This window comes from Phaeodactylum tricornutum, chromosome 10, assembly GCF_000150955.2.
Source record: "Phaeodactylum tricornutum CCAP 1055/1 chromosome 10, whole genome shotgun sequence".
NCBI lineage: Eukaryota > Bacillariophyta > Bacillariophyceae > Surirellales > Neidiaceae > Phaeodactylum > Phaeodactylum tricornutum.
This window is the reverse complement of record NC_011678.1, coordinates 696444-723055: the sequence shown is the minus strand read 5'-3', so window position 1 is coordinate 723055 and position 26612 is coordinate 696444. Positions and strand designations below refer to the sequence as shown.

General features: G+C 49.2%; 7 protein-coding genes across 7 annotated transcripts in view; 5 read left to right on the top strand and 2 right to left on the bottom strand.

The window, feature by feature from the left end:
- Positions 1 to 847, bottom strand: part of PHATRDRAFT_36547 (predicted protein) — a gene marked incomplete at both ends in the record, with an annotated part of 1419 nt that extends 572 nt beyond the window's left edge. Inside the window, one exon of the mRNA XM_002180850.1 lies at positions 30 to 847. Coding sequence (XP_002180886.1) covers positions 30 to 847 — 818 coding nt within the window. The remainder of the gene's footprint in view (positions 1 to 29) is intronic.
- A 783-nt stretch (positions 848 to 1630) lies between these two features.
- PHATRDRAFT_46562 (predicted protein) lies at positions 1631 to 6268 on the top strand (the record flags this gene model as incomplete). Its single annotated transcript, XM_002181025.1, has 1 exon — positions 1631 to 6268. The coding sequence occupies one exon, from the start codon at positions 1631 to 1633 to the stop codon at positions 6266 to 6268; it is 4638 nt and encodes a 1545-aa protein (XP_002181061.1).
- Positions 6269 to 7193: 925 nt separating this feature from the next.
- PHATRDRAFT_46561 (predicted protein) lies at positions 7194 to 8630 on the top strand (the record flags this gene model as incomplete). Its single annotated transcript, XM_002181024.1, has 1 exon — positions 7194 to 8630. One exon carries the CDS (start codon positions 7194 to 7196, stop codon positions 8553 to 8555), a length of 1362 nt encoding a protein of 453 aa, XP_002181060.1. The 3' UTR covers positions 8556 to 8630.
- On the bottom strand, positions 8607 to 9500 carry PHATRDRAFT_13119 (predicted protein; the record flags this gene model as incomplete). Its single annotated transcript, XM_002180849.1, has 2 exons — positions 8607 to 8857; positions 8939 to 9500. Coding segments are annotated over 2 exons (813 nt in total), but the record flags the coding sequence as incomplete, so codon positions are not given.
- A 1567-nt stretch (positions 9501 to 11067) lies between these two features.
- PHATRDRAFT_46560 (predicted protein) lies at positions 11068 to 14896 on the top strand (the record flags this gene model as incomplete). The annotated part of the gene is made up of 2 exons (XM_002181023.1): positions 11068 to 11635; positions 11727 to 14896. The coding sequence occupies 2 exons, from the start codon at positions 11068 to 11070 to the stop codon at positions 14894 to 14896; spliced, it is 3738 nt and encodes a 1245-aa protein (XP_002181059.1).
- Positions 14897 to 17550: 2654 nt separating this feature from the next.
- Positions 17551 to 20988, top strand: PHATRDRAFT_46559 (predicted protein; the record flags this gene model as incomplete). Its single annotated transcript, XM_002181022.1, has 2 exons — positions 17551 to 18136; positions 18232 to 20988. The coding sequence occupies 2 exons, from the start codon at positions 17551 to 17553 to the stop codon at positions 20673 to 20675; spliced, it is 3030 nt and encodes a 1009-aa protein (XP_002181058.1). The 3' UTR covers positions 20676 to 20988.
- Positions 20989 to 23700: 2712 nt separating this feature from the next.
- On the top strand, positions 23701 to 26526 carry PHATRDRAFT_20885 (predicted protein). The gene has a single exon (XM_002181021.1). The coding sequence runs from the start codon at positions 23833 to 23835 to the stop codon at positions 25027 to 25029; it is 1197 nt and encodes a 398-aa protein (XP_002181057.1). The 5' UTR covers positions 23701 to 23832; the 3' UTR covers positions 25030 to 26526.
- The last annotated feature ends 86 nt before the right edge of the window (positions 26527 to 26612 follow it).

Below are 26612 nucleotides of genomic sequence, written 5' to 3'. Positions count from 1 at the left end.
TATATGAGTTGTCAAGGTTGCGGAAAGACCTTGCTTCAGCTACAGCCGGTCTCAAGGCGCTTGCTGTAGAAAAATCGTGGACAACTACATGCTGCGAACTCGTCTCTGTTTCAGAACATTCATGTATCTGGGACTCGTTGGGAGCAACATCATAGCCATCATGCTCCGCGCCATATCCCTCGTCAAAGATTTCCGGGGCTATCGGAAATTTTTTTGCATCGTGGCTTGATAAGGTAGTAGCAGTGTCTATTTTGGCCGTACCCAGATCCTGGTCTTCGTGACAAATATCGGCATCTTTACATGTTTTATACAGAGGAGAGTGGGATTTTTCTAGCGTTTCCGAATCGGACTCGCCTTCTTCCGAAGACTGGTCGGAAGACGATGCCGATTCTGCATCGTTCTCGTCGTCAGTCGACCTTAAACGGTGCTGTTCTTGCGACACCCGTTCCAGGTCCTCCTTGTCGTAAAAATCCTGCAGAAAGTTATTGGCTTTTCGTAGATTCCAATCCTGAGAATCTGGATCGGCAGTGTCTACAGTAATAGAATCGTCGGAACACGTTGACTCGTACATGAGCGGACCTCCTACGAAGGAATCGTCGCTGAGAGAACCCGACTCTGCCTCGGAACCAGCGTCGTCACCGTCGCTACTGGTGTCCGAATGCGTATGAATATTTTCGTTTTTCGTTCCCCTTTCGAGAAAGTCGTTGGCCATCCGAGGGTCTCGCAAGGGACCGTCGTCAAAGTGCGCCACGGCGCCGAATCCTCCAAAAGCATTTTGTGGTTTGTCGTCGGTATTGAACGCGCTCTCTTTGGCTGGCTTGGCGCGACGGCTACTAAACCACGACATGTCCAATCGTTCGAATGAATACTCCGCTCACCTTTTTTACCAGTGTATGGCACTGCAGTGCAAGGCCTTGAGGGTCTATCGATTCTACTCGGTGGAACTCGTTGGATTTCACAGTCAGTTCAGCAACCGAGAAGCAACCACGGCAAGAGAGTGGACACTAGGGAACACTCTCGAATGAGTCTTTTTCGAAAGGTATTCAAAAGGCCCAAAGGAGTTAATAATGACTCTCAATTCCAAAATGTTTATTGAGATATGTCTGAGCGGTCGCTTTTCTGTTTTTGAAATTATTTACGATTCCCTTTCTCTGTCGGCTGGTCAGTAATTGATGATCTAATATATGACTCTGCAGTAGTCCAAACATAGTCGAATTGCATTGTCCTCGCGAATTTCCACTTTTTCACTTATCATGCTTTTTCCGACGGGTATCTCTGAATGCTCGACTGGACAGTTCTTTGCTGCCAATTTCTGCGCGCTGTTTATATCTCCACCGAGGATGGGGCATAGTACGTGATTCGTTACTTTTCAAAAATGGGATAGGGCGTGAAATCTCCGACAGCAGCAGGACTAACAGTAACAGTAACAACTGTAAGTAACCTGGATGATTGGGAGCCGTTACGGCAGCGACCAGCAGTGCCACGCCTATCCGACAGTGAAAACATTACTTTGTATGCTCGATACCTCGCTGGCCTGCCCATACACAACGTTCTCCCGCCCAGCCTTTGACGAAGCACCTTCAAGGCTTTTAGGTTTCAAGGCTTCCAGGTTTCGACGGACGGTGAAAGAATGGGAAACCAAACGGCGGCGGATTCCTCGTATGAGGACTTGCCGTCGGTAAACGGTGGGGATCACGATCTTGTGCAGCGCGTTTCGTTGCAGGAATACTCGAGCGTCAAGGCTCACGACGAAGACGAAGACGACGAACTGAGTGATCCAGACTTGGAGCAGCGTGGATCTCCAGCGTTGAGACGAAGAGCACCACCATCCAATTCATTTTCAGTCTCCTCGTTTCGTCGGGGCAACGTTCTGCTTTACGTATGGTTGACGATTATCGGGGTAGTTGCCTTACTCGGAGTGGCCTTGTTGGGCTTTCGTCACTACTTGCTGGCAAGTGAGCACCAAACTACCAATCTGGGGCAAAGATGGAGTCCAAATAATCCTCCAGCAACAAGTGACGGAAAGGGAGGCGCCCCAATTGCGGTCGAGGGTGGATCCTCGTCGGTGTCCGGATTTACCGTTGCTCATGATCCCAATGCTTACGCTACCTGGAATCCGTACAATCTTTCCGCGGAGCACATTCGTGTCGTTCCCTCCTCTTCTGTACATGTCGGTACCAACGGCCTAGCCACTGAAGAAGGACTGGGATATCTCACGCAACCTAGTATCGTCAACAATACTGTCGTCTTTGTCAGCGAAGGAGATTTATACTTGACGTACTTGGAGACTACCGAGAACTCACGTGCACAACGACTCCCGGCCGTCAAGCTGACTACGACTGAAGGGAACGTACGGACGCCGGTTTTACATCCCAATCGATCCCTCGTGGCCTTTACCGCCACCTACACTTCCCGACGCGAAGCCTACGTCATGGATCTCGTCACCCGTCGTACCAAGCAGGTTTCCTTCTTCGACAGTGCCTACGGCGTCTCGGCGATTGCGGGATGGTCAGATGTCGATACGCTAGTCGTTGTGGCTGATTCGAATCAAATCAGCTTGCCGGATATGCGCTTGTACACGATTCGATTGCAACAACAACATCAATATTTAACGGTGGATCAGGCCATGCGTGGCAAAGCCGTTTTGGATGTCACACCCGTTCCCTTGGCGCAAGCGACCGAAGGTTTTTTTGAGGAAGGTTGCTGGTACTTTGTCCGTTTCAAGCAAAGTTCCCATACAGCTCGCTATGTGGGTGGGACAGCTGAAGCTCTGTGGGCATATTGCGATGGACAAGCTCTGGCCTATCCCCTTACACCCAACTACAACGGCACTTCGAAAACCCCAAGTATATATGAGACTGCAACAGAGAAGTATTTATTGTTCTTGTCAGATCGCAACACGGATAATCGGCCATCCACAATGAATCTATGGGCAACGCCCCTACCGACTTCGTCGAACCTGAAAAAGGGACACTTCGTGATGCCCAAACCAATACAGATTACTAACGTGGCGTGTCAAATGGAAGGACTAGCGTTGCAAGAGTATGCCGTCGATCCTATCTTGAAAAAAATTGTAATGCGGATCGGAGCAGATTTATTCGAATTGACGGCGGAGCAAGTCCAAACCATGTTGCAAAGCCTCAATACCGGCTCCACGCCTCCCACACCGACTCGGTTACCGGTTCTAGTCTATTCCGACTTTCACGGACTCCAAGAGCGTATCCGAGTCGTGAATGTGCTGCGCGATTTAAAGTCACTGGATGTTTTCGAAACGGCCGTAGGTACACAGGCAGCCTTGTTGACAGTAAGGGGGCAGTTGTTTGTCGCTCCAGTCTCGGAAAACGTTGCACACAGCAAGACGTATCAAGGCGCCGGTCAAAATCTTCCACTTCGCCGGTATCGTGTAGCACCAGGAACCATGACTGCCGGATCCATGCGAGTTTTGAGTGCTCAGTACGTTCCCATTTTGGCCGATCGGAACCAAGAAAAACGTCGGATGGCCATCGTTTTGGCCACGGATCCACGCAGTCCGACGGCGGAGCACTCCTTTTTCCTCTTACCGATTGACACGGATGCCGTCAACATGTTTTCCGCATCAGATCTTTTGCCAAAACCCTTCTTGGGTGGCTATGAAAATGGCGGATCGACTCGTCAAGGGGGTTTGGGCTCGGTCCGGTCTGATAGTGTTAAAGTCAGCCCCTGCGGTCGGCGAATGGCTTGGACCGACACGGATGGACGAGTGTGTCTGACAACCGTACCACTCTATCAAAATGAAACCAACTATACTGTTTTGCCATCTAAGAACGAACTGGGAGAGCCTATCAATGGCGCGTCAGCAGAGCTTGTTTGGAGTCCAGGTGGGCGCTACTTAGCCATCAGTCATCCGGCCACCAATCAATTTCAGGTTGTTAGTATTGTCGATTGTGGAGACCCTAACTCTCCAGAAGATCCAACTGAGGTGGTAGATATTAACATTGGTCGGATTGTCCAAGCTACACCTTCCCGTTTCAATTCGTACGAACCCTTTTGGGGCATCACCGGTAGAGACCTGTCGACTCGGGCTATCGAAGAAGTCCTGGCCGATCTCCAAGGCACTGGAAGACCGGATGAGGTAGCGACTACGCTCTACTTTCTTTCAGACCGAGATATTCAAACCGAGGTTTCTAGTCCTTGGGGATCTCGTGCCCCATCGCCATATTTTCCAACTATGAGTGCATTGTACGGTCTTCCTTTGACTTCTGTCAATTTGGGCGACAAAGAGGATGCGTTTATGGGGCGATTTGCGGGTGGTGGTGTAGCCGAAGCCTTTGTTGACCAGCTCATGGCGTTAGACAAGCAGCTGGAGGCTCTCATGGTTGGTGATAGCAAGGACTCAAGTCGTCGACTGGAAAAGGGCCAAGACGTTCAAGCGCGCGCGATAGTCGCACGGAAGCTTCAGCGATATCGTAGCCACGCGATTTCCCGTCTGTTGGACGACACCAAGGCTCCCACATCCGCCCCAACAACTACAGCAGACCGTAAGACCGTATTTCCTTCGGACATGGAAATTGATTTTAGTGGGAAGGACTTGACTTTTGCTCGTCGGGCGTACAGGCTTGCTCACGTTCCGGATGCTCACTACTTAGCGATTTTGACACAAGCACAGGACGATGGCAGTGTTGCTCTCGTCGAAAATACTGATGACGGACGAATAGTCAAATTATTTGTTGCTGACCCATACCCAAGCGATGGTGTTGATATTGAGAAATCATCGATATCGGTCGTTGGATGGGGGCTGAGTACAACTAGAGACTTTCTTTACCTTGTCTTTGCTTCCGGGACGACGAAAACTGTGTCAAACACCGCTGCAGGCATGATGGCAGCGTTCCTCGATGCCGCATCTGACGAGAGCATTGTCGACACAAATAACATGGCCGTTTCAATCTGGCCTCAGTTGGAGTACGAACAAATGTACAACGATGCTTGGAGAATGCTACGGGACTACTTTTACGATACCGACATGCACCAAGTAGATTGGGCTGGAGTACATGGTCGTTACAAATCTCTTGTTGTAAGGTGCACGAAACGCGAAGAGCTGGACGATGTCTTGGCACAAATGGCTTCTGAATTGAGTGCTCTGCACGTCTTTGTTTACGGAGGCGAGTATAGCCTTCCTTTTGGGGGTGATACGAAGAAAATCTCCCTTCACGAGCCGGCCAGTTTAGGCGCCACATTCAAGAGAGTACCAGAGTGGAAGGGGTACATGATAACCGAAATTCCTCAACGAGATCCAGACTTCAACACCGTCAATGGGGACGCGGTGTATTGCCCTGTCTCAGGGCAAGCGTTGGAGCCGACCGGCCAGAATGGGCTAGAAGTTGGCGACGTCGTAGTTGGGGTCAACGGTGAAAGCGTCATGCACGCAACGGATCTCCACATGCTACTACGTGGAAGTGCGGGTCGAAGTGTGCGCCTTGAAGTCCTTCGTTTAGAGTCTGGGAATGTACGAAGTACAACGAACGAAATGATCTCCGAGCCCTTGATTGTGGTGCCAATCACTCCAATGGCTGCCGCGGATTTACGGTACCAAGCCTGGGAATGGCGAACGCGACAAAAGGCTAAGGAGCTGGCTGTCAAGGCTGGTTTTTCAGTGGCATACATTCACATGCAATCTATGTTACAGCATGACATGAATGCATTTGCACGCAACTTCTTCCCGGACTATGACGCACAAGCTCTGATACTTGATGTGCGCCACAATCGCGGCGGCAACATTGACTCTTGGATTCTCACTCTTTTGCAGCGCAAAGCCTGGATGTATTGGGGAGACCGCGTTGGTGTACGTACAGGAGATTTGGATTGGGACGAACAGTTTGCGTTTCGTGGTCACATCGTGGTTCTGATCGACGAACACACGGCGAGCGATGGGGAAGGAGTGTCCCGAGGTATTTCGGAGCTAGGACTAGGACGATTGGTCGGAACCAGGACCTGGGGCGGTGGCATTTGGCTGTCGTCGGACAATCGGCTGGTGGACGGCGGTATTGCTTCTGCACCCGAAATCGGTACCTTCAACGATAGGCTTGGCTGGGGAATGGGCATCGAACAACAAGGTGTAGTGCCAGACGTCGAGGTGGACAACAATCCTCGGACCGCCTACAGTGGACACGACGAACAGCTAGAACGAGCGATTGCAGAGCTGGCAGAATGGCTTGAGGAAGAGCCTGTAATTCATCCTCGTCCTCTGGAGCCCAAACACGATATGTCGCTTCATGACACATGTTCAGTGTGAAAAGCATCGGCTATGCTTTTTGCTGATCCCACGTCGACATGATCTTGTTTTAATCGGACCGGGAAAATGGAGGTTGTTTCGCATCGGCATTCATCAAGCACCGCCTTCGCTGTTTTTGCGAGGAGTGCAACCGTTTATCCGTTCAAACCTGTCTTTGTTGAGTCAATACCTTGAAATAGCTTTATAGTAAGTAAATAGAGAAGCAAATGACGAGATTCTTTGAATTCGTGGAGACTTTAGTTTCAATGCTTGTTTGGATGTACGAAAGGAACCGAAGAGCATGAATTGGTTCACCCGCCAGCTTACAGTTAGTACCGCAAAGGCTTAATCCTATCTTATTAGCGTTCAATATCAGAACAGGTCAAACCCGCTAATTTATTATGTATCATATTGTACGCTTGGCCAAATGACACGGTCCGCGGTTTCTCAAGGTCTACTTCGATACAAAGAATATCCAATAGCAGGCTCGAGCTTCGCATAGAGAAGCAAGCCTCTTAGACGTAAGGAACGGCGGTATTTTGTGTCATCTGGTAGTGACGTCGTGGTAAAATACACATATTCTTCAGTCTCGGCATGCTAATGTACGGATATTCTGAGCTATCAGTAACATTAGAGGACTTAGCTTCGATGGAAAGTTGTGGCGTTGACGGTGACTGAGAAACCATGAGAATTAGAAAGGCTTGGCTTTGACTAATGTCGCGACGACAGTTAGTTGTGATCCATTTTAATCATGAAAGGACTTCACTGTCAGTAGAGCCAGGACACAGAATCGCTATCCGTTTCGTGTCCGAGATTCATTCATAAGATCGTGAAGCACATCGTCGCTTTGGACTTTATATTACATTACCTACAAACAGTACGTCTGCTCTGTCGGAGCTTTCCTTTACAACCTTTAAGACCCACAAGGTCATACATGTATTGCAATATGGTACCACAGAGGAGAGGAAGTAGAAGACGACGACGACAATCGCATTTGACGCAGCAATGTACTCGCGTCGTTTGTCTTCTGATATTGGGGAAAACGGCCTCCCAACCCGCTGAAGAAACGGTCGCCGCCTCGCTACCATTGTCGCAACCACACCTTCGCAGACGTCACGACAACGGTAATACCGTGGAACTTGTTCCGAATGCGACCGTCCGTCTGCCTCTGCACGCCGTCGCGGGTACGCATCACGTGACGGCTTGGATGGGGGAACCGCCGCAGGCGCAAACGCTGATTGTCGACACCGGGTCGCGGTTGACGGCGACCGCGTGCGAGCCCTGTTCGCAATGCGGGACGACGCACGCACACCCGTTCCCCCATTTGGACCCCCAGCGGTCCAGCACGCTGCGATACACGCAGTGTGGATCCTGTCTGCTCAGCGGCATCCAGGAATGCGCAGCGGAACAAAAGTGTGGTATTAATCAAAGGTATACTGAAGGCTCCAGCTGGACAGCAGTGGAAGTCAGCGATACGTTTGTCCTGGGAGGACCGGAGATATCCAGTTTGGAACAGTACGTGAGCTTTACGATTATCTTTGCGTTCGGATGCCAGCAAAAAGTCAGGGGATTGTTCCGAACACAGTACGCCAACGGTATATTGGGTTTGGAACGGTCCGACCTCTCGCTCATTAAGCGATTGTGGAAGGAAAATGTCATTCCTCGCGAGTCATTCTCCCTATGCATGACACCTTTTGAAGGCTACATTGGACTGGGAGGACCACTACGAGACAAGCATACGGAATCGATGAAATACACGCCGTTCACTTCCACTCAGAGTTGGTATGCTGTCCACGTAGTCCGAGTGTTTGTAGGGGACGAATGCTTGACAAGCAATGACCAGCACGACACTGTTGTCGAGCATGCATTGGTCGAAGCCTTTGCAGAGGGCAAGGGTACTATACTGGACTCGGGAACGACGGACACGTATCTCCCCAAGGCAGTTGCGGGTCGTATGCGAGAAATATGGGCGCGCCTTTCCAACACACCCTTTCAACCGTCGAGCACGTACGCCTACACATACGATGAGTTTAGATCGCTGCCCATCGTGACCTTTGAGCTCGCCAACAACGTAACCTTACAGGCCCTGCCTAAAAATTTCATGGAAGACCTTCCCGAGCCTTTGCGGCCCTGGACGGGACGGAGGAAACTAATGAACCGCCTGTACGCGGACGAAGTACAAGGTGCCGTGGTGGGATTGAATACAATGGTGGGCTATGACTTGCTCTTTGACGTCCAAGGCAATCGTTTTGGTGTCGCCCCGGCCCTATGTGGAATTGCGAACAGTACACCAGCAGCGACTCATTAAAACGGAAGCGTTTGTAAAGGTTCTTTTGACAATTAAGAATCTTCGATATACTTAATGGTCATCGGGGTTCCCGTTATTATCGTCTTCCTCAGCACCCCTGATTTCCAAGTCTTCTCCATATTGAATAGCATGATCGACTGTTGCTAAAACGTGCTCGATGGAATCTTCCTCATTCAAATTCAGCGGAATGAAGCTCACCATAGCGTAGTCATCCAATAGCTGTCCTATAGCATCGGTCAAACGATTTCGCTGTCGCCGACGGGCTTCTAAGCGTCTGTGTCGATGGCGCTCTTCGCCTTTTCCTTCGTTCATGTCATCATCCAAATCCGTGACGAGAAGTGATTGTCGATCTTGGTCTAAATCCCATAATTGCGTTGCACTACCGTACCCCAAAATCCTTTCCACGTCTTCTCTCGGCATTAGATCACATTTCGTCAGGACGTTCACGTGGGGCAACTCCAACGCCACCATGGCGGATAGGCTTAACAGACTACCCGACAAAAATTTACTGGCGTCGATTAAGAAGGCGGCGTCGACACAAAAAACGGAGACCATGGAAGATTCATATCCCCATATTCGCATCGAATCCAGAATTCGTCGCATGATCGGCACGTGAGTGTAGAGCTCCAGTTGTCCCGGACAATCCAAAATCAAATATTCGTCGTCTTGGAACATCTCCAATTCATCGTGCAGCCAATCCAAATTTTCCACAAGATACTCCATACAGTACAGCAGACCCCCGTTAGGACCGAGGCCCAGTTCTTCCATGACTTCCTCAACAGAAATCAAATCCCGGACGTCAAAGGCGGTGTCGTACTGAAATATTTCGGCCGCCGGATCGAGATTGGCGACGTGAATGCGGCGTCGACGCGTACCGGCCAGTGTCGTGGCGTGTTCCTGCATGGCTTGACAGTACGTGCTCTTTCCTGATCCAGCCGGACCCTGTCATCCGATCAGAGGCGCGTGAGGGACAAAGTGACAAATAAACCTCGTTTGCTGCACATAAATGTTGCGGACTTTCGGCGACTGGAAGGCATCACGGACTGTTTCAAAAATAAACGTACCATCACGATTTGAATCCCGCAGCGGCCCATATCTTCTGGTTGCTTTCGGTAAACGCAAGGCTGAAAGACAGCTTTTAGATGTCTCGAAGTGCTCCAACCAGATCGCTTCGGACTTCGTACTTCTTCGTATAAATACGCCTAGCTATTTACACGTTATTGACTGTGAACTCTTTTGTCAAAAGACGATTTCTGCCGATGGAGTCTGCGATGATCGCAGTGTGAGGAGCTTGCCGAAGGCGACGACTGACGAACAAATTACTTTTTTGAATTGGCTGTTACTCTGTTGACCGACTGTAACGAAAAAATTTACATTACAGTTAATGTTAATACCAACATAAGGCCCTCGACAACATCAATTTTCGGTGTGTGCACCTTCCGAAAAAGCAGGGCATACTAAGTTGCAATAACAGTGAAAACCTTTGGCATACGAGCAGAATTTCGGGACAAAAGATGTCTTTTCCCTGCTACCTCGAAAACCTTTCTCTACCACTTGTGGAGCCCGAAATGGCGACAGTTTCTGCGCAAGACAAAACGCATCCTGCTTTGAAGCAAGAACAGTGATGGAGTAAATGCAAATTAACGTAAGCATCATTTCCGTTTCATCCACACACGTTTCTCTCCTATACAAAGCATTCTAGGACCAAGGCACTCCTTCCCTTGTACGTCTACTCCGCATGACGACTCCCACGGAAAGCTACATACTTAGAGAGCAACCTGATTGTGCGTGTGGGCACGGAAAAAGGACCCAAGATTTGCTTCACAAAAAAATGGACGGCACGAAAGAATGACCAACGTAAATAAATGCCAAAAGACCCTACCAGTTTGAACTGACTTTGGATATAGTCCAGGGAGCAGTGGTGACTCGTTTAAATTTGTCTCACATACTTCTGTTCGCTTGTTTTCTTCGAAGGAGTATCAGAGCATTTGGGGTAGCGTTCTTCATCTCTATCAGAAATGACCGTAAAAAAATAGCGTAAGGTCAAAAAGTGCTATACTAAAAAAATGATGATATTCCTAAGAAAAACCATTCAAATGTCAAAAGACCCATCGATATGAGTCTGAAAGTGGACCTCATTTTGGGCTTTCCCTAATGTAAGTCATACTTTTCTTCGAGGCGTACAATCCCAAAGAGTTCCACCAGATGCTTTGGGAGACCTCTCACTCTGAAGATTGATGGAAATGACCGTGTTGGAGTAGACCGATCGTGCCCAGACTAGTACACCCTACCAGATCCATTTTGCTGAAGAAATAAAAATGACGGAGAATCGAAGAATGACCAACCGATGTCAAAAAGACCTTGATACCAAGGATTTGGTAATCGAGGTACTGTTTGAATGTTACATTTTCATGCTCTTTTCTGCTCATAATTTTTTGTGATCACAATTGCAACTCACAGTCACCATTTTTGAAAAGCTCTCGAGAGAGAACAACACAAGGGAAGGCTAACGATGTACTCTCACCTTGTCCTCGGCTTAGCCATTCTTTTCCTTGGCGCTAGCCAGTGCAACAGCAACCTGATTCGTGGTAATTCTTCGATGTCTGCGAGCGAAGCCGGCGATTCTGAAGCGCTAACAACAACCTTATCTCGGCGTCTTGTCGAAAATTTTGTTCCTTTGAGGTGCAATGCTGCCATCGGTAAAGCCCCTTGTTCATCTTTCGTCACGATGTTTGGCAATGACTCTGTTCGATCAAACAGAGTCATTATTCCATGTGGCAAGTGCGTTACAATGGACTATCCGGGACCGCAACTAACACTAAATGATGGCATCGACATACGAGGCAAACTAGTGTTTCCAGACGGATACCGACTCACGGTTCGGACGAACTTGGTGTCGGTCCAAGGCGAGCTTGAGATGAGAAGTTCTAAACCAGTTGATGGAAACCCCGATGTACGGTTTGTAATGCAAGGTACTGAGAGTGCGTCGTTCGCACCGATCAGCAGCAACGCCGCAAAATGTGGAGGAAATTGCGATGCAGGAGCTCGATCCATTGCAGTGGCTGGTGGGAAGGTCAATCGTAAGTTCGGATTGTTGCGAAAATGGCATCCGCATTTCCTGCACACATATACGTGACTGTCGGCACTTACAGAAATCCCTAATTGTTGCAGTCAATGGCCTACCTACTAGCACACCAACCTGGCTACATATCCAAGACGTCCTTGGTAGCTCGGCTATTGTTGTGTCCAATTCGGTCCGTAATAAATGGGCTACTGGTGCAACTATTGTTATCACCTCCGAACACCAAGGTTACTTTGGCGAGCAAGTTCGTAAAATCACCAGCATTTCGAACGTCGGCTCCAATAGCGTCCGTCTCAATCTCGACCAACCCATCAACCGTCCGGTCACGCTTCGCGACAGCCCAGACTTTGCCACCGAGGTAGCCTTGCTGTCACGCAACATTGTCTTTGAAGGGGCCCCCGGAACGAAGGGTGGCCACTTTTGGATCATGCACACTCCCCGAGTGAGGCAGCGTATCGAAGGAGTGGAACTCGTTAACTTCGGACAAGAAGGCCTCTTGGGTAGATACCCAATCCACTTTCACATGTGCGGGGATGTCTCAGGCTCGGTAGTAGTCAAGAATACCATTCGCAATTCCAACCAGCGCTGCATTGTCGTCCACGGCACTAACAACCTCCTTGTTCAAGAAAATGTAGCCTATTTCACCAAAGGGCACTGTTACATGTTGGAAGATGGCATCGAGACGGGCAATCAGTTTGTGCGAAACATTGGCATACGCACCGTCAAACCGGAGGTCATCATTCCGAACATGGGTAGCAATGGCAAGGAATCTGATAGGTCTGCCAGTACCTTCTGGATCACGAACGCTGACAACTCGTGGATCGGAAATGTAGTAGCCGGATCCGAAGCTCTGGGCTTTTGGTTTGAGCTGTTGGTCCGTGGAAACCTGGCCAACGAGCACCAAGACTTTGATCCTATGATGGTTCCGACCCGCAAGTTCGAGGACAACGTCGTTCATAGCGTATTTGGGGTAGGGATGACCTACTATTTGAGCGGTTACATCCCGGAAACACTGCAGTACTTCAAAAACAACAAGTTCTTCCGCAACCATCACCTTGCGCTCCGTATCCACCGGTCACGAAACATCGTTCTGACTGGCAATAAGTTCTCGGACAACAGATATGCCATTCAAATCGATCGTGACGAAGAAATTCATGTCACCGACACAACCATTGTTGGCTATTCCGATCTATTCAAGGACGTGGTCAGAAGGAATCGCTTTGCCCAAGCACCTTGCGCCCAAGGGATATCTTTCCAATCGACTAATCCATGGCAGAAAAAGATGGATTCGGAGCTCAACGGTGTCATTTTGGACAAAGTCAGATTTTCTGGATTTTCCAACGCGGTGTGTTCGTCTTCAACCGCAATCGAGCTGGATTCCCGACTCGACGGGTACAAATCGTTCGAGATGTTCTCACAGTACTCCGGCGCCACCGTAAGTGACGCAAACTCGATCGACTTTTGTCGTGGAAAGTCTGCCGGTGCACGTGATGTGTACGTGTCCGATACCACAGGTTCTCTTCTCGACGGCGTTGCCTCTGCTCCTTCTACTCTGATGGTCAACTCGCCGGAGCTGGCAAGCTTTGTCAATCCCAGTGCATGTACCGAAAACGCAGCTCGATGCTACACCTACTGTAGCAACACTTGCTTCCGCACCGTTCACTACTACGTCCCAGTGGGCCAAAGTCGAGACTACAAGCTCAAAGTATGCGACCGCAAGGACGCGTCCGACTGTACCGTACTCTCCGGTTACGTACACTTTAACCACCCCTGGCCTCGCCGATTTGCCGTGCATGTCCCGTCAGGACGGGAGTACGACACTTACTTCCTCGACAAGGGAGTGCCTGTGTACCCAACGAATGTCGAGATTGTGTTCCAGGAAAAGCTTTGCCCAACGGCACCGGATGATGATGATATCGCTCTTCTCTACAAGGCTCGAGGTACCACCTTTCCCCCCACGCCTAGTCCGACGACAGCTCTCGCCGCATGTGGAAACTTGATCGCAAACTCGGACTTTGAGCGTGGTTTCAACGGATATTGGGATGCACAAGGAGTCGGTACATTGTCTACCACAGCTGGCTATAAATCTGCCACAGCTATGTACTACGCCTCTGGTAATCGCAACCGGTACTGGGTGGGACCATCACACCAATGGCGAGAAGGTCTGGACTTGAAATGTCTAAAGCAGGGTACCACATGGGAGTTTTCTGCTCGCTTGAAGCTTGTCGACTCAACGACTGGAAGGGGAGCCTCATGTAACACAGGCTCGTCCTCGGAAGGCGAAATGTGCCCTCAGGTGCAGCTCATTGTGCGCGACCAATCTTGGACTCAGCATTCTTTCAGGGTCAGCGGCTTCGACGGTGGGGACACTTGGGTAGCCAATGGGTTTAACGAGTTCAAAGGCTATTGGACAATCCCAGCGAATGGTTCAGGATGGCAAGGGGGTGTCGCAAACATGCGAGTGATACTTTCCGAATTCCCATTTGGTATGGATCTGGTTGTTGACGATTTCAGCATGGTACTGACGCTTGACACGAACAAGAGTCTCGCACAGTCTCCAACCTTGAGTCCGGTGCTGGCCGTGCCTCCTCCAACCCAAGCTCCTATCCGCATCCCAACTCAGGCTCCTGTCCGCATTCCAGCACAAGCTCCAATCCGCATTCCAAACGAAAGTCCGCTGATTGGTCCCGGAACGGACCTGAATGCATGCGCTAAGATGATCGCGAATTCCAACTTTGATCTGGGGTATGAGGGATACTGGTCAGTTCCTAGCGGCGGAAGTCTGTCAAACAAGGAAGGCTTCAGTTCCTCGACTTCCATGTACTACGATTCTGGGAACCGGCGAAGATACTGGATAGGTCCTGAGTACAAATGGCCAAATGGTGTTGAATATGGGTGTTTGTTGCAAGGAACAACATGGAAGTTTACCGCTAAATTTCAACTTATCGACGCTGCAACTGGTAAAGGAAGCTCTTGCAGCGTTAATTCAAGTAAAGAAGGAGAAATGTGTCCCCGCGTTCGACTGACTCTCCGAGACGATGGGTGGACTCTTCGAAACGTGAGGATCGATGGATTCAGCGCGGCGGATACCTGGGACGCCAACGGCATGAATTCGTTCACGGGCTACTGGACTGTCCCAGAAGACGGCCCGGACTGGCAGGGTCGTGTCCGTAATATTCGCTTGGCGATTGTTGATTTTCCCTTTGACAAGAATCTAGTCGTTGATGATTTTCAGATGGCGTTTTTCAATACGAACTAGGAAAACGCCAACAAACTCAGAAACCAACAAACGGTTCCAACAAAATATAAACTACTCTATAGTCGAGCACACTCTTTTCAATGCCTTTTTCTGTGGACTCAATGGTTTCCTTTGTTTTGCCCATTTGCATTCGTGCCTTACTTCTATCTCCGTGAGCTTGAGACACTTGAACCGTTGAGAGAACCGGTTCCCGTTACCCCTCTGAGTGCGTCTCTCCAATTTCAGCCTGATGGACAGGGCGAGAAATATCTGTAGACAAGAATCCAAATATGGTACACATCTTTCACTGTTCGGGCGAAGTCAAAGAGACGTCAGACGTCATGAAAAACGATTTTTGGTTCTGGCGTCGAAACGTGACTCACAGTCAATTAACAGTAAAGATGAATTGGCTGTGGCTTCCTCTCTAGCTAGCTACTGGTGTGCCATACTTCTTCACAGTCAGATCTGTTTTGTACTTCCGCAGTTAGTTTCAGAAGATTGCGTTTCAAATGAGCGGTGGAGAGCTAGCCCAAATCGACTACAAAAATTCGCGGTTGCCCATGACGACCACGTGCCACAAAACGGGCATACCAAACAATAGCCCCGAAGGCATAAGAGGTATAGCTTAATGAACATTGGGAATTTCGTGTTTCTGAGACGTCATTTTGCTCCCTATACGCTGGTACAAAAAAACAGGCTGGGAGTCATCCGACCCTACCAGCTGCAATATCTGATGCAACTCCGCGGCCTAAAAAGACAACAAAATCGTTCCTTCATTCACTGTCAAACATCGAAATACCAAAATCGCGGTTGCCCATGACGACCACGTGCCACAAAACGGGCATACCAAACAATAGCCCCGAAGGCATAAGAGGTATAGCTTAATGAACATTGGGAATTTCGCGTTTCTGAGACGTCATTTTGCTCCCTATACGCTGGTACAAAAAAAAACAGACTGGGAGTCATCCGACCCTACCAGCTGCAATATCTGATGTAACTCCGCGGCCTAAAAAGACAACAAAATCGTTCCTTCATTCACTGTCAAACATCGAATACCAAAATCGCGGTTGCCCATCACGACCAGGTGCCGTTTAGCGTCAACCTTTTCTCGAGTATCGCTGTTGAACCGCTGCTTCAGATGTCGGAACTTCCGTCCTATGGCAAACATGTAAAAACAATATGACCTCCAGAAATTGGGCCTACGTACCAGCTTACTTCAAAGTCAATCTTTTGAACTTATGAAGGCGCGCTGACGGTGAATATCGAGATCTCCGATCGATTTTAGGAGATTGACAACATTTGCGGTGACGGAAGATGGGGAGTACTCTCCCTAGCTAGCTAAAATGACATAACTCTAGGTACTTAGGACAGGTAACATGTGAGCTACCAGTTGCCGCCGACTGTTACTGCCCTGCCACCTTAGACCGGGATCCGGATCTGTGGATGAACAAACATTCGATACCCCTCAAACATACCTCCATTGGCCTCTTGGTTGTTCTCTCCCAACGAAAAATCACACTTAGGGCCTACACGAAAGACAAGGAAATTAAAAAATATATTGTAGAAAACGTAGTTGATTCACAATAATTCTTAACTGTAAGCTAGAGTTGGGCCGCGGTGGCTTTGGTTTGCGGTATGGTCCGGGAAGAAATGGAAGCCTATGGCCTGGAGACTCCCACTACAAGTCCTTTTTCATTGGTCTTTATGCCTTTTCGTGCGGGACCAATACTCATGCATTTGTTCTGTAGAAGCATTCATTAACCTGGCTCGTCTTAGCTTCTTCATGGAAATGGCTTCACAACTTCGTTGGGTTGACCTGTGATTCGACGAGGCACTAGAGCTGCAGTCTGAAGATAAGACAAGGAAACAAACCTGCCCGCGGATACGCCTCACTGGTGGCCTTCGCAAACGGAAGCGAATAACCTTTCAACAGGGACTTTCGCTCCATGGACTATTCTAAGGCCTGTCTGACTGTCTAGCTTTCAAACCACTCGGGCAAAAGAATGTTGTAGGCAATTTGATAGGCGTGGAAACAGTCGCGGTTTATCTGAATAGTAGTGATGAAGCGAATTGACAGTGACTGTGAAAGCGGTGGCCAATTCTTTCGCCAGATCTGTCAATTTTCTTCATCTGACGATCCTTCGCGTCGGCCGGCATCAAGCGAAACAGGACAGTCAGACGACCTCGCTTCTTTCATTTAACTGAACTTGGCTCATATTCGCAATGATTTATGAGACAAATTGGAGTCGGCGGGATTATACATACAGCTACGTAGATATAATTATTAAATATCGATAAATCCTAAAAAGCGGATAGTCCATCAGGTTTTGTCCGTTGACATTTATGAGGCTTCTTTCAACTCCGACTGTTTTTTACATATGGACATGATGACACTGGTTAAAGAAAATGTGAGTTGTACAAGGCTTTAGCGGAAGGCAATAGAGAAACTCATCCGACCCATTGATCAGAAATTGAACGAGGAAAAGGAGGCAGTTGTAATACATAGATTCGTCCTCTTCGCTGGTCATTTCAAAATAGGAGTCGTTGTTACGCTCAGCATGAAATAAATCCATTATGCCGACGGAGCAGAAAAAGTGCTGTGCTTCAGATAGAAATTCACTCCATTTTCAAACAAAGACCCCGAATTGACTGTGAGATCTACCGAAACTCGAACAATGAAAGTTGCCTACATTGGATGTCTTCTGTTGGCGCTCTTTGCGGATGAAGGCGAAGGCGCCTCTGTCCGTGGATCCAAAGACGACGTTGTCGCCGTCGAAGCACCCCCTCGAGTCCGTCACTCTTCCAGCACCGCGCTTGTATCGGTTCCTCAACGTCGACTCGCGGAAGATGCTTTTGAACCACTCACTTGCAATTCGAGCTTTTCCAGTTGCATTCCATGGACATCGCGTTGGGGGCGGAGTGCCGTCAAGACCACCCTCATCGTCATCCCATGTGGCCAATGTATTGTGATGAATCTCGACAGTCCCAAGCTCACCCTGCAAGAAGGTATCGATATCCGGGGTAAGCTCGTATTTCCCGACCGTTATGAGCTTACTGTGGAGACACCAGAGGTTGTGGTTCAAGGCGAGCTCGAGATGAGAAGCTCCAAGCTTGTCGACGGGAGCCCCGCAATTAAGTTTGTCTTGTATGGTAACGGTGATCGACATTTTGATCCAGTCAACAACAACAGGAACGCTTGCGGCGGGTCCAGCTGCAACGGAGGGGCTCGCCCCATTACAGTAGCTGGTGGAAAAGTCAACCGTAAGTTTATGTCAATGAAAAACGAATCACGCTGGTTTCTGCACATCGATTCGTGACGATCGGCACTCATAAAAATCTCTCTACGCTATTTCCAGTTAATGGCCTTCCTACAAACACTCCAACCTGGCTACACGTTTACGACGTTATCGGAAGCTCGGCCATTGTCGTTTCCAATTCGGTCCGTAATAAATGGGGTGCCGGCGCAACTATCGTCATCACCTCTGAGCACCAAGGTTACTTTGGCGAGCAAGTTCGTAAAATCACCAGCATTTCGAACGTCGGCTCCAATAGCGTCCGTCTCAATCTCGACCAACCCATCAACCGTCCGGTCACGCTTCGCGACAGCCCAGACTTTGCCACCGAGGTAGCCTTGCTGTCACGCAACATTGTCTTTGAAGGGGCCCCCGGAACGAAGGGTGGCCACTTTTGGATCATGCACACTCCCCGAGTGAGGCAGCGTATCGAAGGAGTGGAACTCGTTAACTTCGGACAAGAAGGCCTCTTGGGTAGATACCCAATCCACTTTCACATGTGCGGGGATGTCTCAGGCTCGGTAGTAGTCAAGAATACCATTCGCAATTCCAACCAGCGCTGCGTTGTCGTCCACGGTACCAACAACCTCCTTGTTCAAGAAAATGTAGCCTATTTCACCAAAGGACACTGTTACATGTTAGAAGATGGCATCGAGACGGGCAATCAGTTTATACGAAACATTGGCATACGCACTATTAAAGCAAAGGTCACTATTCCGAACATGGGTAGCAACGGCAGGGAATCTGATAGGTCTGCCAGTACCTTCTGGATCACGAACGCTGACAACTCGTGGATCGGAAATGTAGTAGCCGGATCCGAAGCCCTGGGCTTTTGGTTTGAGCTGTTGGTCCGTGGAAACCTGGCCAACGAGCACCAAGACTTTGATCCTATGATGGTTCCGACCCGCAAGTTCGAAGACAACGTCGTTCATAGCGTATTTGGGGTAGGGATGACCTACTACTTGAGCGGTTACATCCCGGAAACACTGCAGTACTTCAAAAACAACAAGTTCTTCCGCAACCATCACCTTGCGCTCCGTATCCACCGGACACGAAACATCGTTCTGACTGGCAATAAGTTCTCGGACAACAGATATGCCATTCAAATCGATCGTGACGAAGAAATTCATGTCACCGACACAACCATTGTTGGCTATTCCGATCTATTCAAGGACGTGGTCAGAAGGAATCGCTTTGCCCAAGCACCTTGCGCCCAAGGGATATCTTTCCAATCGACTAATCCATGGAAAGACAAGATGGATTCGGAGCTCAACGGTGTCATTTTGGACAAAGTCAGATTTTCTGGATTTTCCAACGCGGTGTGTTCGTCTTCAACCGCAATCGAGCTGGATTCCCGACTCGACGGGTACAAATCGTTCGAGATGTTCTCACAGTACTCCGGCGCCACCGTAAGTGACGCGAACTCGATTGACTTTTGTCGTGGAAAGTCTGCCGGTGCACGTGATGTGTACGTGTCCGATACCACAGGTTCTCTTCTCGACGGCGTTGCCTCTGCTCCTTCTACTCTGATGGTCAACTCGCCGGAGCTGGCAAGCTTTGTCAATCCCAGTGCATGTACCGAAAACGCAGCTCGATGCTACACCTACTGTAGCAACACTTGCTTCCGCACCGTTCACTACTACGTCCCAGTGGGCCAAAGTCGAGACTACAAGCTCAAAGTATGCGACCGCAAGGACGCGTCCGACTGTACCGTACTCTCCGGTTACGTACACTTTAACCACCCCTGGCCTCGCCGATTTGCCGTGCATGTCCCGTCAGGACGGGAGTACGACACTTACTTCCTCGACAAGGGAGTGCCTGTGTACCCAACGAATGTCGAGATTGTGTTCCAGGAAAAGCTTTGCCCAACGGCACCGGATGATGATGATATCGCTCTTCTCTACAAGGCTCGAGGTACCACCTTTCCCCCCACGCCTAGTCCGACGACAGCTCTCGCCGCATGTGGAAACTTGATCGCAAACTCGGACTTTGAGCGTGGTTACAACGGATATTGGGATGCACAAGGAGCCGGTACATTGTCTACCACAGCTGGCTATAAATCTGCCACAGCTATGTACTACGCCTCTGGTAATCGCAACCGGTACTGGGTGGGACCATCACACCAATGGCGAGAAGGTCTGGACTTGAAATGTCTAAAGCAGGGTACCACATGGGAGTTTTCTGCTCGCTTGAAGCTTGTCGACTCAACGACTGGAAGGGGAGCCTCATGTAACACAGGCTCGTCCTCGGAAGGCGAAATGTGCCCTCAGGTGCAGCTCATTGTGCGCGACCAATCTTGGACTCAGCATTCTTTCCGGATCAGCGGCTTCGACGGTGGGGACACTTGGGTAGCCAATGGATTTAACGAGTTCAAAGGCTATTGGACAATCCCAGCGAATGGTTCAGGATGGCGAGGGGGTGTCGCAAACATGCGAGTGATACTTTCCGAATTCCCACTTGGTATGGATTTGGTTGTTGACGATTTTGAGTTGACCCAATTTGTTTAAAGCGACGTACACGTTACCGTTGGATCGATTTTGCTGGAAGGGACCATCCGTGCATGCCAATGTTGGTTTCTTGGAATTTTAATTTGAGGTACAGTTAAATCTGGCGATCGATGATTTCGGTTGTGGCCTGAGCAAGACAACATTTTCGGATTCCGCCCACAGCCGTACCGTGGTAGAACTACTTGCTTGAAGCTCACTTGCGTGCAATAGCATTAATCCAAGTATAGCAAATTCCTTATTTGTAAGTTGGTTCAAGATAATGCTCTACCAAAAAAAGTGCAGGGGCTCCTTCCGGATCGTCAGTCTCCTCATGCTCTCACAGTCAATGAAATAGCTACAACGATCGCAGATTAGAGTTGGTTTACGATGATTGCGGTTGGTTCAAAGGATATTCTCTCCAAAGATGGCTAACATTTTCGTACGTTATTTACATTTCCGACATGACTGTGACTGTGATCTGGACAGATCTCTTGTTCGCGTACAGACGCTTGAGGTCGAGTCGACTGTAAACCGTTTGGGTTTACCGAAAGGAATTTGCATTGCGACGTTGCCCGACCCATCCTTTTCGTCGCGACGGGCGCGGCAGCAAACAATGATGAGCTCATGAGTCGAAGCAATCCCCGTCGCTTGGTCTATGATGGTAGCCGACTCGCCGCACTCTCAGTGGCCCTACAGATAATAATGCTGTATGGAACAGCAACTGGTGGACGTTGCGGATACTACCTCTACCATCACGTTTCGGTCCTGTGCCTCGTCGCACCGAATTGTCTTTGCGCGCTTGGAATAATTCGCCACCCAGACGTAGAACGGGTGTGCGATAGGCGACGGAGCCGTGGCGGAGGGAAAGTGCCATCGCAAGGATTATTCCGTAGCTGCAGCTCGTTGGGTGCTTTGTCGCCCTCTGCGCAAAGGAGTACCTTCCACCACAGTGCCCTCTCCGCATCGGAAGATGACCAGAGCCACCCCGTCCGAGAGAACGGAATTCCCTGTGCCATACAGCGTTGTTTTCGAAATACTATTTTGCCAAAGGCGTATCCTGGAACTCATCTCGAAAATGGGAGACTCGTGTTGTTGGTGGGTGTGAGTGGTGGATGTGACTCCGTGGGGCTGTTGCATGGGATTATGCAAACACTAAAGCCTGACAATGAACCAGACGGTGGCAACAGTGACACACTGACCGGCTGGAAGTTCTCTGACGAATTCAGTCCTTGGCTTTCTGTGCATGTTCACGTAGTGCACTTTGATCACCAGCAACGGGGCAAAGAAAGTGATCTCGACCGCTCTTTTGTCGAGACCATATGTCATGACTACGGGCTACCACTCACTTGCCACTTCTGGAACGACTCGGTCTCCGACTGGCATGGCTCCACCTTCTCACAAGATATTGCACGAAGTTGGCGACGGTCAAAAATGGAGGAACAGTTGGGATCGTTGCTTGGACGGAAGGACGGCCAATGCGGGATGATTGTTACTGCCCATCATCGCGATGATTCCAACGAAACCATGCTCCTGAAACTCCTTCGTGGCGTGCACGTGACAAACCTTTCCGGGATGCAAGTTCTCACACGACCATCCGTCTCGTCGCTCAAGGATGATGTCAACATTTGGTACGCGCGACCCCTTCTGGGTGTGTCAAAGCGGGACATTGTCGAATTTCTCGAGCACAACGGCTGGGCCTGGCGCAACGACCAATCCAATAATTCCGACAAGTACCTACGAAACCGTGTACGGAACGAATTGATTCCCTTGTTGACAGATCTAGTGGGGAGCTCTGAAACTATGCAACGTCGGTTCGACAATTTGAGTCAACAAAGTCAGGAAATTGCGACAGATCTGTCCGTTCGAGCACGGGGGTTTGTGGACGATACTCAAGACAAGAGTAATTCCTTCTTTTTACTACCACAGAATGCTAAGTTTGACTCAATGGTGCACAAACAAGCATTGTACTCCTGGATCTCACAGCAAACAAATGGTTCGCGATTTTCTTTTGATCAATTGGATAGAGTCGTATCACAGTGCCGGTACCATCCCGACAATCGGCAATGGCGTCTCAATATTGGCAAAGGCTGGAACGTTGTAAGGGACGGCGCCATATTACGGATTTCTCTGGACCGTGACATTGAAACAAGTAGCAATGACAAAGATGTTTCGCTTGATTGGACTGTCGTGGCCGGTGAGATGTCCAGCTCGAGCACCATTTCGTTCACACTCAATGTTCCGGAAGCTTGGATATCGGAAGGGTCAATAGAAGTGCTGCAAACGATTGTGGCACGTCACAACCTTCCAATCATACCGGAGTGGAAGTCGAAAGACAGTAAACCGGTTAAGCTTCGCCAGTTCCTACGGGGTCAAGACATCCCATCGCATGCTCGATCGCAGGTACCAGTTGTATGTATCCAAAGAATACAGAATGGACTAACCTCTGTAAAATTGGCAGCCGTCTATGTTTCCACCAAAGCCCAATGGATCGTCCACAAACCATTCGCCGAGCAATCACCAGGGACCTTGACTATTGCTATCACTGTAAAATGATTGTATCAGATTGCTTCTTGGCCACTAAAACGGATGCTTATAACGGATTTTTGAGGTCGTTCTCAGAATTTGTGATCATACGGTACAAAGAACACCGTACTGTGAACTCCAAAGACAATCGACCTAGGCTGCGAGAATGGTATGGCTCAGGCTAAGAAAGATGAAACGGTACGATTTGCAAATTTGGAGGTCAACATCTCGGGGTGCGTCAAAAGCAATGATTGACAGTTCAATGTACCAAGTACGAGGCTGAAATGTTCTTGGAAGAGCATTTTCCATTCAACTATGCTCCCTTCAGCCTTTATAACTAAACACTTTGTATCAGAAAGCTGCAAATTTAGATATTCCAGATGCTAGGGAGAGATGGAAACCCGTGTGTGGACGGTCAACAAAGATGTCTAAGAGAAATCGTCGTGGATTGTAATTTCTCCCGATTCACTTGGCATCAGGTATCGAAGAGCATAGATACATTCAACCGATCAACCTCTTGAGTCGACAGTGAAACACCGTCTTCTGCTCTTGAACTTGTTGGGCGGATACTCTTGTAATAGCGCACGTCGGCCTGGTTGACCGTCGAAAGTCTTCGCAAAAGGGTACCGAAACTTCTCTACATATACAGGCTGACATGAGGCTTTGCCGCGTATTCTCGCTGCCTGTATTCGTCGCATGGTGCATTCTTGACGGTCCACGGCCCTGTACGAGGGCCTCTGCATTTCATATCCCAAAGGTAGTAGTCTCTCGATGCATTCGCAATTCACAGTCAGCAACGCTGTCTTCAACGGTACTTGGCGTAAAAATCGACAAAGGCTTCAACTTACTAGAACTCGCTGGGGGCGTGGTTCCACAGGGAAACCTTGTCAAAACGGCCAAGGAAGGTTGGAAGTTTATCTGGAAACGAATGATGGCGGAGCTGGCACCTCAGGATGAAACTGGAAACTATCAACGACCCTCATACAAATTTCAGGGACGTCTCGGCACTACCGAGTTTCCTGACGAAGCTGGTCGATACCATTTGTATTTGGGCAATCCTTGTCCCTGGTGCCATCGTTGTCTCTTAGCAGTGAACTTGCTGAACTTGAGAGATGGTATTTCACTCACGCGACTAGAGGACAATCCAGAAAAGGCCTCTCGGGGTGGCTGGATATTCTCGGCGACTGATCGTGATCCCTTTGGAAACAAGGATTTACGGGAAGTGTATGATCAATTATCACCAGGTTACCGAGGTCGTTGCACCGCCCCTCTACTTGTTGATAAAAAGTCCCGGAGTATAGTTTCCAACGAGTCGTCTGATATTGTACGCATGCTCAACAGCGTACGACTGGGAGGAGATCCTGGAATACAGAGATTCAATCTTTACCCTGAAGAACTGACCCAAGAGATTGACAAAACCAATGAGTGGGTGTACGATATGGTGAACAATGGCGTCTACCGCTGTGGTTTTGCAACTACTCAAGCCGCATACGATGAAGCGTCTTCATCAGTGAGAGAGGGTCTTGCTAAGGTTGAAAAACAACTATACAACCGGAACTTCTTGCTGGGAGACCAGTTTAGTGAAGCAGACTTACGACTTCTGCCAACAATGTTACGATTTGATTGCGCCTATGCACCTTTATTCCGAGCAGGAGGGGCCCACTTACGTATACGCAGCGACTATCCTGAGATATATGCATGGCTCAAACGCTGTTGGGGCTTGGAGGGCGTCAGTTCATCGATCGATCTACCTGACGCGTGTGGTTCCTACTATCGTCAGTTGTTTCCTTTGAATCCGAGTGGTATTGTGCCAACACCAGTTACCGCCGCCAGTTTGGGGCTTGAAAGATAGTTTCTCTCGCGAACATAAAAGGAAGCGTTTTTAATGCGACAAACTAATTGAATTTTTGCGATGTGCTATTTAAAGTCTATAACAACCGTCACTCCCGGCCTTGATAAAAAGATGTATAATCTCTTACACTTTCGAAATTAAATGGAAATGCTTTGATCACCGCGAGGATTAGACTTTGAAACAGTCGCGTAGTACTCTCCCAGTTTGGTTAAATTTCCCGCTTCGTCAAACAAGGCGGAGGTGGAACCGGCCGGGAATGAAGGCTTGAATGGAAACCAAGCATAGCCCGAAATCCAGTCCTGCGCTTCAAGCCAGGGCAAAACTTCTTTCATGAAAGCTAGTATTTGCGCTTGTGAATACATATTGTTTTCCGGTACAGTCGCGGTCCAATCGGCCGGCGCAAACTCGGTAATGAGCAGGGGACGTTTACCGTCGTAGAGTTCGAAAATTTCACGCATTTTTTCCTTAAACGTTGGAGCATCTGCTCCTCCATACCAATGAATACCAATATACTCCATGCGGAGGCACTCGTTATCAGCACGGGACATGAACGTTTGCATCCACTCGCCGGTACCATGCGCTACCGAGGGGCTCGCCAACGGAATTTGAGCCCCTTCGAGAATCGGCCAAAATTCAACAGCGGAATCGACAAGCATATTCGACTGATTAGGATGATCTGGCTCATTAAATCCTAGAAATCGTTGGACTCGACCTGCTCGGTACTCTGGCAGTATATCCCTTTCGATTTTACGCTGGACAGCCGCTGCTCCCCATGCTCCCCAAATCATGGGTAAAAATTCAATGTTTTCCGGTTGTTGAGGAATCCGAACCGAATTCCATGAATAGTTCCAAGAGACATTCAGAGCCAAAACTCTGGGAAGATGCTCTACCCAAGAGCCCGGTCTTCCTGCTTCTCGAAGCGTGAAGCCAATTCCCTTTTTACCGGGAAATGGGGGCGATGACAGAGGACCGGAACAGCCAGTTGGTCTGTTTGTGAGCGCGGTAATTCTGGGCGAAGGCGTCGGATTTTGACCAGAAAACGAGGTCAAAGGGGCTTCGTTGGGTGTTGACAGTGGTCTCTCAATGGAAACCACCCCCGTTGGCTCTTGCGTGGGGGCCGGGGTCGGGGTCGGAGTAGGGGCCGGAGTAGAAGTCGGTGAGCGAAAGATTGGAAATCCCTTTATTCTGTCCCATAATGGCGTTCGCACTTTCATTCGGTCGCCGCTCCACAGCTTGCGAGTTTCTTGATCTTCTTCAACGATACTATGGTGAATTAAGGATCTCATTCTTCCCTGCATCGCTCTTTCGTGTTCGATTCGCTCAGGCGAGCGACTGGCGACTTCTAACGTCATCTCTCGACCGTTGTTGCTAACTCTTCCATGGAGTGCCGTGAATGCGATAAAGGCAGTGACCCAAACGGATACCACCAGGAAGCCTTTGGCCCACTTGAGTGTACGAGAAACGTTTTCCATGATGAAGATATCGGAGGAAGATTTTCCCACAAATTATGTGCGAGTCGGTCCACATACTGCTAGATACCGTAGGACTCTCTTCCGCAAGCTGAAGCTTGAGAACCCTGAGAT

Coding starts and splice junctions, on each gene's coding strand:
- PHATRDRAFT_20885 (XM_002181021.1), top strand. CDS start 23,833: ATGAGGCTTTGCCGCGTATTCTCGCTGCCTGTATTCGTCGCATGGTGC.